The 13,201-nt window shown below is 44.4% G+C and overlaps 1 protein-coding gene across 1 annotated transcript in view; it reads left to right on the forward strand.

Annotated features, from left to right (window-relative positions):
- The window catches only part of LOC147900370 (vacuolar protein sorting-associated protein, putative (DUF1162)), a 249,522-nt gene that overhangs the window by 200,742 nt on the left and 35,579 nt on the right, over nt 1–13,201 (forward strand). The window contains exons 34-44 of the mRNA XM_087376703.1: nt 1,570–1,683; nt 1,799–1,882; nt 2,030–2,080; nt 2,171–2,341; nt 4,103–4,410; nt 10,227–10,598; nt 10,815–10,893; nt 11,050–11,196; nt 11,406–11,510; nt 11,612–11,722; nt 12,564–12,668. Of these exons, the coding sequence (XP_087232829.1) occupies nt 1,570–1,683; nt 1,799–1,882; nt 2,030–2,080; nt 2,171–2,341; nt 4,103–4,410; nt 10,227–10,598; nt 10,815–10,893; nt 11,050–11,196; nt 11,406–11,510; nt 11,612–11,722; nt 12,564–12,668 (1,647 nt within the window). The remainder of the gene's footprint in view (nt 1–1,569; nt 1,684–1,798; nt 1,883–2,029; nt 2,081–2,170; nt 2,342–4,102; nt 4,411–10,226; nt 10,599–10,814; nt 10,894–11,049; nt 11,197–11,405; nt 11,511–11,611; nt 11,723–12,563; nt 12,669–13,201) is intronic.

Raw genomic sequence — 13,201 nt, forward strand, 5'->3', positions numbered from 1 at the left:
ATCACACCACCGGGGTACACTGAGCTTCATATGCCTCACTCACTACGGATCTCCATCGGGCAGTTTCGGGTATCATCACACCGCCTCCGCATAGAGAGCGGCTAAGCAAAGGGGATCCCTAGGGAGCATCGCATATGCACATTGTGCGACTGTGAGGAGGTTGAGTCGGAGGAGCATTTTATTTTTAGGTGCCCAGTGTACTACGAGATTCGAGGTCGCTACTAGTGTCTCTTCAGAGATGGCTCCAGGCTCCTTTCCAGATTCCTCACCTACCCAGATCAGAGATGCCTCGCGGCCTTCATTCACGAGGGGGTCCGACACAGAGAGTACTTACTCAGGTGACGGGGCTTGGCCACACCATCAGACACCTCTCAGAGCAAGATCACAAAGTTCTTCCCATCAAGTGACATTGATCGTCGAGTCTCTAGCCGCAAACGTGACAGAGACCCCGACCCGACGACTGCAGCACGACACACGAGACATCGAGGGAACACACAGATCACTCTGGGGGACCGCTCGTCATTGTTTAGACCCGGGATACGTCAATGGGAGTCACGGTGGCTCTGGTCTTGCGTCGAGGCTCCTCCAGGAGACCGAGACACACGGCACCCCTTGACGGACGCCAGCGTCCCATCATCGGCTATGCACCAACCAAGGCGACATGACATACGGAGGATTCCGCTCCGCTCCAATCTTTTTTCTTTTCATTGTCACACCCAGATGTATTTGATTATGTATGATCAGACTTAGGATTCAGCATGGGTGATGATGCTCGTTTAGTAGCTCCACCCTTACTATGATTTGTATCAGGTTTTCTCTCAATCTCATAAACCCATCGGTCTTCTGAAGACTCTAATAAAATTTCTTTCTTTCTTTCTAATGATTAAAAAATACAATGACGTAAGATTTTGCAATAAGAAGAGAGACCAAGCATTGACACTATAATCCAGTGGTAAGTCTTCTAATAAGCCCACCTGTCAAATTTCTCGTTGAGCTCTCCAAACTTTCCTCTGAAAACTGTAAGATCTTATGCTCTTGATTACTGAAAGAGGTAGGGCACACATCTTTATGTCATACTCTGTAAGGTGTACCCTATGCTTAAGAAGAGGATAATAAATTCGCTGATGAAAGAGAGCAACTATGGCCTGTAGCTCTAAAGTGGCAGAAGCGATGTCTTTAACCCTCCAATGAGCACTGTCGTACATATGGTGCAATGTACAGCACCTATTTTTCAATCCATATATTGGTGCAATTATGTGGTGGTGCCTTCTAGGTAATTATTGAATCTGCTTCCAAGTATTCTCCTCTCTCCCAGGATATGAAGTTGTTGGCTAGAATGCTTCTATCTTAGCCATGATATTCCTGTATGAATGCCATGTGTTGAATGTCGAGACTTTGTCCCAGTGAAAGGGCTCGTGATACTGAGGGAAATGGATATCTTTTCCATTTAATACTATCATTAATCTGGATTCTATTTGTTTTCTACAGCCTAGAACATATTGATGCCTCATATGATAGAGTTGACTCATCAGCTTGAATGTGAGTATTCTAACTTTTGAAAACTTGCAGCGATTAAGGTTCTATCAGCTGAAATGTCCAAATTTTGAGAGCATCTTGCTTCCTTATTCCTCTTGTTCTTATGCATGGGATGAACCTTGGCGACCACACCAGCTTGTCTTGGAGGTCAGAATATTTATTGTGTAAATTCTTGAGAAATCCAGACGTATTGTCTTGGCATGTAGGCAACTTATTTTTCGGAGCAGATGGGTCGTTTGTCATTATCAATTTCGTGTGACAGATTCCTGGTGAAGGTTGTGTGGGAACATATGATCTGGATGAAGTAAAAGAGTATTCAAATGCTCAACTACCTGCAACGCATCAGGTTTCATAGTTTCTTGTATTACGAAAGCCTGAACATGTTTTTGAATGAAACCTCAGAGACTCTAATGCACTCCGTACCCAAGAAAAGCAAAAAGGACCTTCTATAGTGTGTTGCTGACTCTGATGTCATGTGGTGTTTGTTCTACAGAAGCCTGAGAGAAGGTTTTCAATTTCTGTGCATGCTGAAGGACCTATCAGGGTAATACTTTATTAATTGTACATGTACAACATTACTCTATATGTCTAATCAGTTTACACCAGATTATATAACTTATAGAAATTTTTCCAGGTCTTGACGGTCCAGGATATGAATATGCACCCAAAGAAAGATGCCTGTGGTTTGCCAGAGAAAGGGCTCAGGTACTCTGAAGAGGGACGGGATCATGATATGCCATACACTGTTGAATTCAATCTTGTCTTGTCATTTATTGGGATCTCTGTCATAGACTCCTCTCCACAGGTATGGAACTTTATAGGGTTTAGCCAAAATAAACTCACTGACAGCTTTTATTTTTTTGGAATTTTCTGCAAATGGACAATGTATACATGCTTTGTATTCTTTAGATTCTTGGAATAAATAGGAAAGAAGCTAATATATAAACCAATACACCCTTGCATCTCAGTAGCCTTGAACTATGCTTTTATAGAATTATTGATATTTGGATTCGCATGCTGATTGATCCATGCCATCAAAATTACAATATAACATTTGAGCCAACCATTGTAATTGTTGTAAACGCTCTTTTTTGTCTTTTTCTGACACGATCGTTAAACTTTCTCAACTGTGTGAACTTCTAACCGCAATGTTACAGGGCGAAACTAAATAATTCAATGAGACATGGGATGTACAAGAAATACATTTTCTTGTCTGCCATGGCAGCCGCAACTTTCCTGACAAGACTGTCTTGGGATCCCCAAGCAGGGCCATATATCAAATTCATGAAGTAGGGGACCATTACCCTGGAGCTATAGGCATCCTCCTTTTTGTGTAACTGTTTTTACCCCTTGCCATCTATTGTCTGCTCGTGCTACACCTTGCTCTTCGTTCCTGCTTTTATAGAAGTATTAATATTTGGATTCGCATGCTGGTTGATCCATGCCATCAAATTGCAATATAACATGTGAGCCAACCATTGTAATTGTTGTAAACGCTGTTTTTTGTCTTTTTCTGACACGATTGTTAAACTTCTCAACTGTGTGAACTTCTAACCACAATGTAATAGGACGAAATAATTCCATGAGAAATGGGATGTACATAAGAAATACGTTTTCTTGTCTGCCAAATGGCAGGCGAAACTTTCCTGACAAGACGACTGTCTTGGGAACCCCAACCAGGGCCAGATATCAAATTCACGAGGTAGGGGACCATTACCCTGTACATGCATCCTCCTTTTTGTGTAACTGTTTGTACCCCTTGCCATCTATTGTTTGCTCGTGCTACACCTTGCTCTTCGTTCCTGCTGCAACGCCTTTTCCTCCTTCCTTCTCATTCTTGATGTCTGGGTGGCCTTCCTGAACCCTCCTCCCTCCTTGTTGCAAGTCTTAGCTCCTCTTCATCCCATTTCTTCTCTTCCACCTCTCCTGTATACTCTCAGCGAACGTTCTTGTACAAGCATAGCAGGAGATTCCTGTAGTGGTGAGAACCATTTTCACCTGCTATGTGATAGGAAGGCGATGTATAACTTTGTCTTGGTCACAAAAGTTGGCATCTCATTCACTTGATGTTTCAGTCTTTGCAATACTAGTCTTCCTATTTTTCTAAAAACAATTCCATTTTTGTCTTGACGAAGTCTGCACTTAAGTCTTGAATCTTGGCTTTGAGCTTGGGCATATGAGATCCCATTTTTAAGCTCTGAACTTCTTGTGCCTTATATCTGCCATAATGATGTTCGAGTAGTACACATGGATCATATTTCTTTTCTTCCTCTTGTCCCTCTTTAACCCCCTTTGTCTGGTTCTTCCTTTCTGGGAAATAGGTTATGATTATCACTGTCTCCTTGCTTGTTGGTGGGGGGTGGCATTCTCAAAAATGGTATTTGTGTCCATGGAAATGGGGGAAAATACACCTGTACAGGAGTGCTAACATACATAAGGCATATTATGTTTATTTCATATGCAACTAACCATATTGTACGTAAATAGTGTAGCAATTATTTCATAGTGGGGTTTGTTGAAGCTTTTTCCATTCTTACAATACTAGTGCTTTTTCAATTGCATTCAGGAAATCCTGTTCGGATGTGCAAAAGGAGTGACTGCGCGCTTCCTGCAGGGTCCACATCAACAGAAATTGAACATGAATATATCATATTTTCAAGTTGATAATCAGTTGCGCAATGCGCAATATCCAGTCATGTTGTCTGTTGGTATGCTTTGTGCAAGTACAGGTTTGGGTACTGAACAGACTCAAGGTGTCTTAGAAAGAGTGCAAGACCAGACTCAGTTTTCATCTGGAGCAGCATTGAGTTTGGGTGTTGCAAAGTGGAGACATCTTGCAAGTTCTGTAGATTGTTTCCAGTACGTAAGTGTCAGGTGATTTCTAGCCGTCCCACATGCTGAAAATGCTGTTGTTTTACGTATATCCAATATGTACATTATATTTACACATGCAAAGGGAAATGCACATGCATATGCATGTGCACACATGCGCATGTGGTCCACTCTCGCATGTGTGCACACAAAGAGAGAGAGAGAGAGAGAGAGAGAGAGAGAGGTCTTCGGAAGGCCTCACCGGCCTATGAGACAAAGTACAATCCACTCATACAAGCCACCGTGGGCTGAGAGTACAATGCTAAAAAGCTCAGAAAACTCAAAACTCAAAACTAGTACTCAAACCTAGGACTCAATACTAGTACTCAAAATACATAGCCAGGCGCCATGGTGGCTCTCCTGTGAGCTGCAAAGATGTCTCGTATCTATGTCTGTCAAGTCATCCTCGGTGTGAGGGGGGGGGCGGCATGGTCTCCGTGATCTGTGTATCCGGTTGGCCATATCAAGAGCGATGACTTGGCTCAGACAGCCCCCTCTGAGTAGAGCTGGGCTGGGCTGAACCTCCATCATGTGTGCTCTGGTCAACCTCTACATCATGTGTGGTCTCTGTGTCTTTGGATCCACCTTTCCGTCAATGTGTGGCCACTCATGAGGATGCAGTAGTTGCCAGTGTCCTTGGGATCCCCCGCTTTGTGTATTGGTACAATGGTGGTGGTACTCCAAGCAGGGGGGAAGCTAGCATGATTGAACATTTGCGCTAAGATCCGAGCCAAGACCTCCTACCCATGTGCAAAATACTCGGTCCTCAGCCCCTCATGGTTGTGGGCTTTCCGGTTGTGGAGCCGACGGAGTGCAGCTCGCACATTCTATGCTGTGAACAAGATGGATGTGGTGGGAGTAGGCAGAGAAGACATATCAGGTGGTGGATAAGGGCATCTTAGAGCAAGGTCGCATACGTGTGCCAGGCATCTGGAATCGGTGACTTACCCTTAGAGAGAGGCCCCCATGCAATAGTGGGATCCCCTCCTTGAAAAGATCTGATCACCTCATCCATCCTATGCGAGAGGAAAGCTTGTCTCTTACAACGTGTCAAGTGACGTGATATTCGTTGCGCTTCAAGTGTCATAGGGTGCCCAAAAAATCCGCTCACATATGAGGTGAGATCTTATCTTTCAGCACTCATCCTCAAACCATGGGTTCTAGGGCATCTTCCTAGAGCTAGGGGACGTGTTGCGATCGGATCGTGGGGAAGGATCTGGTAGCAGCATTTTGAACCGCTGATACCAGGGTGTTTGGGGCATGGGCGGGAATTGCATCATCTCCAAGGGAGGGTTGTAGCTCACGGGACAAGTGGCTCATATAAGCCACATCAAGGCATGGTCAAAGTGTATCTGGACACAGGTGGAGGCTGAAGCGTCTTGTCCTGTGGTTGGCATGGTGGATGAGATGATACATGCTAGATAGGAATGGTCATCGCCAAGGGGGGAGGGTATAGTAAGATCATGTACATGTGACAGACAGGCTGGGGAGCCCATTCCCCTCGATGTGGCAAATATGTGAGCCCTCCGGATCACAGCCATCTATGAAGACCGTTATATATGATCAAGTTATGCATTGCTCCCATCCCCAGTATGTGTTGTGGTGCATCCTCTGAATGCTTCTCTATTACAAGCTCTGCTAGATCTATCTATGGTACTCTCAGGGCGTCAGATCTGAAATCAAGCAAACCCCATGCACGTGGATGAGGACCCTTTGTTGTGACCTCACATGCATATGATGATGTTCTGGGGGAGCTCGCCCAGTGTAGTTTGGATGCAGCTTGACATTAAGCACAGTTTGGGGCTGGTTCTTGGTCACATCCATTCAGTTAGCCCCAACCATGCAAGCAGACGTTCCTGCGTCCCATGGGGCCCTAGAGCTTTTTTTTTTTGGGGGGGGGGGGGGGTTTGCAATAAGCAGCAACCTCCTTAACAAGTAGGCACGGCAAATCGTGACAGGCTTCTAGAGGCTTGCTGGTTGTGGTAGCAGCTGGAGATCATGACAAGCAGCAACCCTCGTAACAAGCAGGTGTAGCAGCCTGGGGGCTTTTTTTTTTTTTTTTTTGGGGGGGGGGGGGGGTGCGGAGAGAGAGAAAGAAAGATGTATTAGCATCCGTCGAAGGCCTCACGGGCCTATGGGACGAGGTTCAAAGTACACCAAAAAGGATGATCTCATACAAGTGGAGCAAAGGGCACGCTAAGGCCCTTGCTGAGTGCTAAAACTGCTAAACTGAGAAACTGATAAACTGGGTTATATGTGATTTTGATTTTGCTAGAGTTGTTGAGCTCTGCAGAGTTATTAGAGACTAGCAACTCTCAAGTCGCGTCTTCTCCTCGAAAAGATCTGACAATCTCATTGATCCTATGGGTGAGAAAGGCCGCCTCTTGCGGCGTGTCAATCGTCGAAAAATCCTATGTGCCTCAGATGACATCATATGCCAATGCCCTAAGGTCTGCTCCCGTATGAGGTAGGCTCACGCCTCTCTGCACTCGGTATCAAACCAAGGGTTTTGAGGCATCTTCCCATCTCGGACTCGTGTGGATCTCGTCGTGGGAAAGGATCTGGTGGCAGCGTCCTATACCATTGAGACAAGGATCATCCGATACTCTCAAGAAGTGGTTGTGATAGAATTGGATCTTGGTGGGAAACTTCTAGTTCCCCCTTCAAGTTTGAGACATATGGGGTTGGAGGAGATCTAACCGTATGATACGGTTAATCTCATCTCGTGGGATCGACTCGGGTGGTGCATCAATGCTGTACTAAAAGGGGGGAAGCCGGTCCATCCGAATACCGGGATCGACTCGGGTGGTGCATCAATGCTGTACTAAAAGGGGGGAAGCATTGTCTCTCTAGTCGGTTCAAAGCACCCTACCCTCGTGTGAGCCGTGCACTGGCTGCATGGGTCAGCGTGAAAAGTGGCCCTGTGAAGACTGCCCCCAAGTATGTATATGACTACACTATTTCCATTGGCTCACCTCAGTAAGTGAAGCTATGTCATTGAGGAACTGCTCGTGAGGTGTTGAAGGTCTTCCCAAGGTTGGTTGTCAAGTCTCTCTCCCTATTGAACACCTTGAGGGCCTCCAAGTTCTCTGCAATCTCTTTGTTGAAGATGATGTGAGGACCATGTTGTCACATATAGTAGTATTGTATCATTAGGTTAGCTGGTAGTGATCCCTCGCCTCTTAGGTGGTCAATGTAGAGCCCGAAGAGAGTCAGTGAAAGGGGGCCATCCCTTCTTCACCTCGATTGTGCTCTCAACCCAATCTGGTAGGCCTCCTAGGGCACGAATCTCCCTCTAACAGACTCGTATAGGCTTATTATCCCCAAATAATAATCTCTGGAATCTGCATCTCCTATAACCTCTTTATCAAGCGAGATCATGGGACAGTGTTGAAGGCCTTCCGAAAGTCTACAAAGCAAGAGTATACTTTCTAATGTCTCAACCTCGCCTCCTTAATGATAGCCCTCAAGGTGAAAATGTGATCTATGGTGGAGTGTTGTCTCCGAAATCCTGCCTACCGCCCTAGAGCCCCGTTGTGCATGGGCCTTTGTGTGGCCACTGATCTCTCTCTAGTACCGATCCATAAATCTTGGCCAAAGTGTGGCCAATCATATGAGTGCGTAGTTCCCAGTGTCCATGGGATCCCCTGCTTTGTGTATCTCTATAATCGTGGTAGCGCTCCAAGTAGGTGGGAAGCCATGGCATACCACATGGTTAAAGATCCTTATTAGAACTGGCGCCAAGATCTCATGCCCATGTGCGAGGTGCTCAATCCGTAGTCCCTCATGATCCTGTGCTCCGGCTCATACATTTTGTGTAGTGAATAGATGGTGAGTAGTGGGATTGGGCATAGAGGGCATATCGGGTGATGCTTGCATCAGGACCTCATAGAGAGAGCATGCGTATGTGTGCCAAATATCTGAATCTGTGATGGGAATAGTTGGCTTCCCCTCCGATAGAAGCCTTCATCCCAATGGTAGGATCTCACCTCGAAATGAGCTGATTACTTGTGTGTGTGAGGAAAACCGGTCTCTTACGATGTGTCAATCATCGTGAGATCCGTTGTGCCTCAGGTGACATCAGATGGCCTAAGGCTTGGTCACGTGTGAGATGAGCTCTCATCTCTCTGTACTTGTCATCAAACCAACGGTTTTGAGGCATCTTCCCAAGCTGGGACATGTGCGGAGCGAGTCGCAGTGTCCTGTAGCACTAGGGCAAGGGTGTCCCGGGCATGGGTGAGGTCTACATCATCTCCAAGTAGGGCTGGAATCTCCTAGGCTAGGTGGCTCACATAGACTGCATTAAGGGCACGGTCAAAGTGGATTTGGACATGAGTGGGCATGGGAGGGGCCCTTCCTATGACTGGCATAGTAGCAAAGATCCAAAAGGCTAGTGGTCAGTACAGAGTGGGGGAGGAGGCACAACAAAGTCGTCTATCCATGAGGCAAAGGCTAAGGGACCCAGCAGGTAGTCCACTGTACTTGTCCTCTTGCCATGTGGGACCCGCCAGTTGATGGCCATCTCTAGGGACCATTATATATGATCAAATCATGGACTGCACCCAACTCGTGTAGATGTCACCAATACCTTGTCACATGTGGTGCATCTGCTAAGTGCCTCACTATCCTAAGCTCTGCTGCATCTAGCTTCGGTACTATGAGAAAATCAGATGCAAAGTCAAGCAAGCCCACCTATCTATCTTGTATGCGTGCATTGAAGTCACCAAGAAGGAGGGTATCTCCCTACCTAGAGATCTCTGTGATGCCCTCTGTGGTGACCTCACGTGCATAAGCTGATGTCTCGAGGGGGAAATAGCACACCGCAATGAAGATCGGTCGTGCATATGGTAGCTGGACTCATATCCACATATGTCATGCATGCTTCTCTCTCTTCATACCACATATATGAGTGGTCTTAGGTGTGATCTGAAAAGGACAGCCACATCCCCAGAGCCTCGCCCCCCACTGTCTCTCCTCATCTCCATCCTATGGGTGGACTCCCATGTATATCATGTCAATGTGGACAGTCCTCTCTCTGGGCTCTCATGTCTTGATTATGTCTCTCTCGGTGTATGTCTCCAAGAATGCCCCTTAATCAGACCAAAGGGTGCCATTGCAATTCCACACTGCCATTTGCAGTCCACTTTGTGCACTCATCCCATGGGCCCAACACCACATAACTCCCCATCTTCCTTCTCTTCCTTTTCTTCTGTGTCTTCTCTCTCTTGAATGATCACTTTACCATCCCTATAGGCAGCCCATTTCCTTACTTCTCTTGCTGCCATCACGCACACCATTTTCTACCTCCGGTGCTCTTGTTGTAGGAGAGTGAGAGAGAGTTGCATTAACATTTGCAGAAGGCTCACGGACCTATGAAACAAGATTCAGATCCCAAAAAAGGAAACTACTACATCTCCGAGGAGAGAGGGAGTGCACAAGGCATCTCCTAGAGAGTGCATAAAGCAGTTCACAGTTATTATAGATCATACCCCTAATCTAGTACTATCATAATGTGACCTTCATGACATCAGTTTAAGACTGAGAGTCTTTGGGCTTAGATTTGAATTCTCTAATCAGTGCTTGTCCTTCACGGTAGACCACCCATTTTCCTGCTTTCCTGGCTTCTTTCACTTAAGTGAGTTCAATGGTTCTTTGTTTGAGCTGAGTCAGAGTGAGTTCCTCAGATATCCATATCTTCGTGCTCTTCAACTTGTGTGTCTGTTGGAGAATCTTGATCTTTGCTCCCTCATCATTGAGAGAGAGAGAGAGAGAGAGAGAGAGAAGGGACTAATCTAACGTTGTTTCTTGGTCTAAAGCAGAATAGCTCAGGTGCAGCTTCAGCTTGATGAACAGATATTTTACTGCTTGAGTGAATTCTTCAGAACTGTATTCGAGTTCGGGTATCCCTTTGTAAATGTGACAGGCACAGGCAGTGACAACTATGTTGGCTTTGGCTCTGCTGATAGTCGTGTTTACCCGTCTCAAAAGTATGAGCTTTTGATGGACTCTACTTCCAGTCAACTTCATTTTATGAAGATCTTGAAACGAGTGAAAGTGTACAGAACTTGGCCTGCTTCGCATGCAGTAAAATGTGTGCAGAGTCAAAAACAGCAGCTGCTTCTTCTGGCAAGAGGTGGAAGGAAGGTTTATATAGAAACTCTATGTGTAGCACCTATTGAGGTGACTATAAGGTGAATGCAGTTCTGGCCCATAGGTGACTTTGCGCAGACAGTTGTAGTTTTTGTTCTGTGTGTATGTTATATTATTGGACTTGAGATTAACTTTCTTTACAAATTTGTATTTGGATCATTTCCTGAAGAAGCCCTGCTTCTGTAATCTAGTCAAGTCCAAATATCTCTTACTTTATGGGAAACTCTTGACTGCTTTTGAAATGTGTACTATTCCAGCTTTTCAAGTGCATCCTGGATAGTCAATCGTGGAGCTGCTGCACACCCACTATTATGGGCCACAGGATCCTCAGTACAGGTGGTGTTTAGAAGCAAAAGATTTTTACAATGTGGTTCCAAATTGTGTTTCTGAGCATTATTTTTGTATGGTTTCCAACCAAAGTTTTTGGGGACGAGGCTCATGCAGTTATCCTCTGAAGTAAGGCTTGTGACAAAGTCAAATTGTTTATTGCAGCGTGGTTTGATGGCATTGGTGGACATAGAGGGCGCTCCGTTTGAATTGCAGCAGCTTTCTCTTGCCCATCCTTTAGCACGATGGGATGCGATCAAGGGTATGATAATCAGACATTACACCAGACAGCTATTACATGAGATTTATAAGGTCAGTGATTCCTTCTTGTACTTATTGCATATTGACTTGAGGCCCACGTATATTTTACTCTTTCAGTGTATTTTATGGATCTGCAAAATCTTGTCTCTTAATTTCTAATGCAGTATGAGGTGTTTAAAGGCATACGAAATACTCAACTTACGTAATATTAACGATGCATTTCTTCAGAAATGTTGATTGATGAGAAGTGGATGATCTAGGTACTTGGATCTGCGGGATTTTTGGGAAATCCCATGGGTTTTATAAGAAGTCTAGGTTCTGGTGTAAGAGACTTTGTGTCTGCTCCTGCAAGAAGCTTTGTACAGGTGCAGCCACTTATCATAGTTTGACTTCTTTATTCATTTATGTCGGCACTGAATGCAGAATATTATTTTGTTTAGTTCCTTCTTGGTTTGCATTTGAGCAGAGCCCAGGGCATCTTGTGGGAGGCATCGCACAAGGAACTCAAAGCCTTGTCAGTAATACGGTGTTTGCTGTCAGCAATGCTGCTACATTGATGAGCCGGGCTGCAAGAAAGGTCAGATTCAGATGCATGTTAGGTCATTAAGGATCATGATAATAAATACAAATATAGCAATGATGCCTCTTGATTTCAGACTCGGATTGTTGTCAATGTTTATCTTTCTAAAGTATGAAAGAGTAACATATATTGGGACTTGTGTGAAGCTCTACGTTTTTTAATCAAGACACAAGTTAGCTTTAATACTTGAATGTGTATTGGTTTCTAGAATCACTCTCGCACGTTCAATTCAATTTCTGCTTAAGTTTACCACGACTTACATCTTCGATAGATTTTGAAGGATGTATTTTGTCAAGAGACTGCATTTGTAAAGAGGGCAGCCCTTTAATTGGGGAAAAATGGTTTATTAAGGTTTGACCTCAAAGGACACATGAGAAACACTTCCTTGAACTTAAATAGCTAACATGCTATCTACGAAATGTATCAAAGATTCTTGATAATTCTGTTGTCATGCTTAGTCTAGGTGCAGATCATGGATTTTGCCATGATCCTTCACGAGTTGAAATTTTGAACTCACAAAGAGCTCATCTGTTCTGACAAAGGGTGATTAATTTTTTAGAGTTTCTTTTCTTTAGATTTCTATTTTTTTTAAAACAAAAATTGTGTCATGGATGTTTTCCCAAAGAGAGGGTTGTTCATGCACGTGCCATGGAGAGGTGGATGGTCATATGCTTGAATGCCTTGTGCTTGTGCTACCTAATGATATTGGATTTGGCCTCGTATTGTCATGCATAAAATTACTTGGAAGTTTATGTATCTTTGTTGGATATTTTGATTCCTAGTTTAATTGCAAATTGTATAATCTCCAGAGTTTCTTGTCAAAATATACTACTTGCAGGGTGTGACAGCTTTTGCGTTAAACCATGAATATGCTGCAGAGATGGAAAGGCATCAGCAAGAGTATGACTTTCAGGATTATGGTGTCATAAGTGAGTTATTGGAGGTGAGCACTCAGAATACATTTGCAAAATGTTAAATTACAATTAAGTTGATAACTGGAAACCATAGCTAGAGATATACAGGGTTATATCAACATGGACTGTAATATCTTTTTTGTACTTTCCTTTTCCCGACCCATCACAATGAAGGCGGCTCTGCTTTTGTAGAGGCTTTTACACTTGCAACAATTTCAACAAAATATAATTGTCAGCCCTACACCCATATTACTGCAAAATCTTACGTCTACTCTCCTGCTCATTCAGGCTTAAATGCTATTTTCCTTTTATATCCCTTTCTTTTCTTTCTCGCTCCCCATTTTTCTCTTATGGGTGGTACAATTGACCAAGAAGCCCCTTGATCTGCCCGTAGTGTTATCACTGGCCCATGATTTAGTCCACGAAGCAATCAATGCTCATTTTATGGAAACTCCACGAATGCTCTCTCTTCCGATCCTCTCTCTTGCTCTCTCTTCACTAACAAGCACATTAGGGCCAGAACCAGCAGCCTGGACCCCCCTTAGGTGTCTTTTTTCACAGA

Source organism: Dipteris shenzhenensis, chromosome 7 (genome assembly GCF_047967505.1).
Source record: "Dipteris shenzhenensis isolate YYH24624 ecotype China chromosome 7, Dip_SZ_1.0, whole genome shotgun sequence".
NCBI lineage: Eukaryota > Viridiplantae > Streptophyta > Polypodiopsida > Gleicheniales > Dipteridaceae > Dipteris > Dipteris shenzhenensis.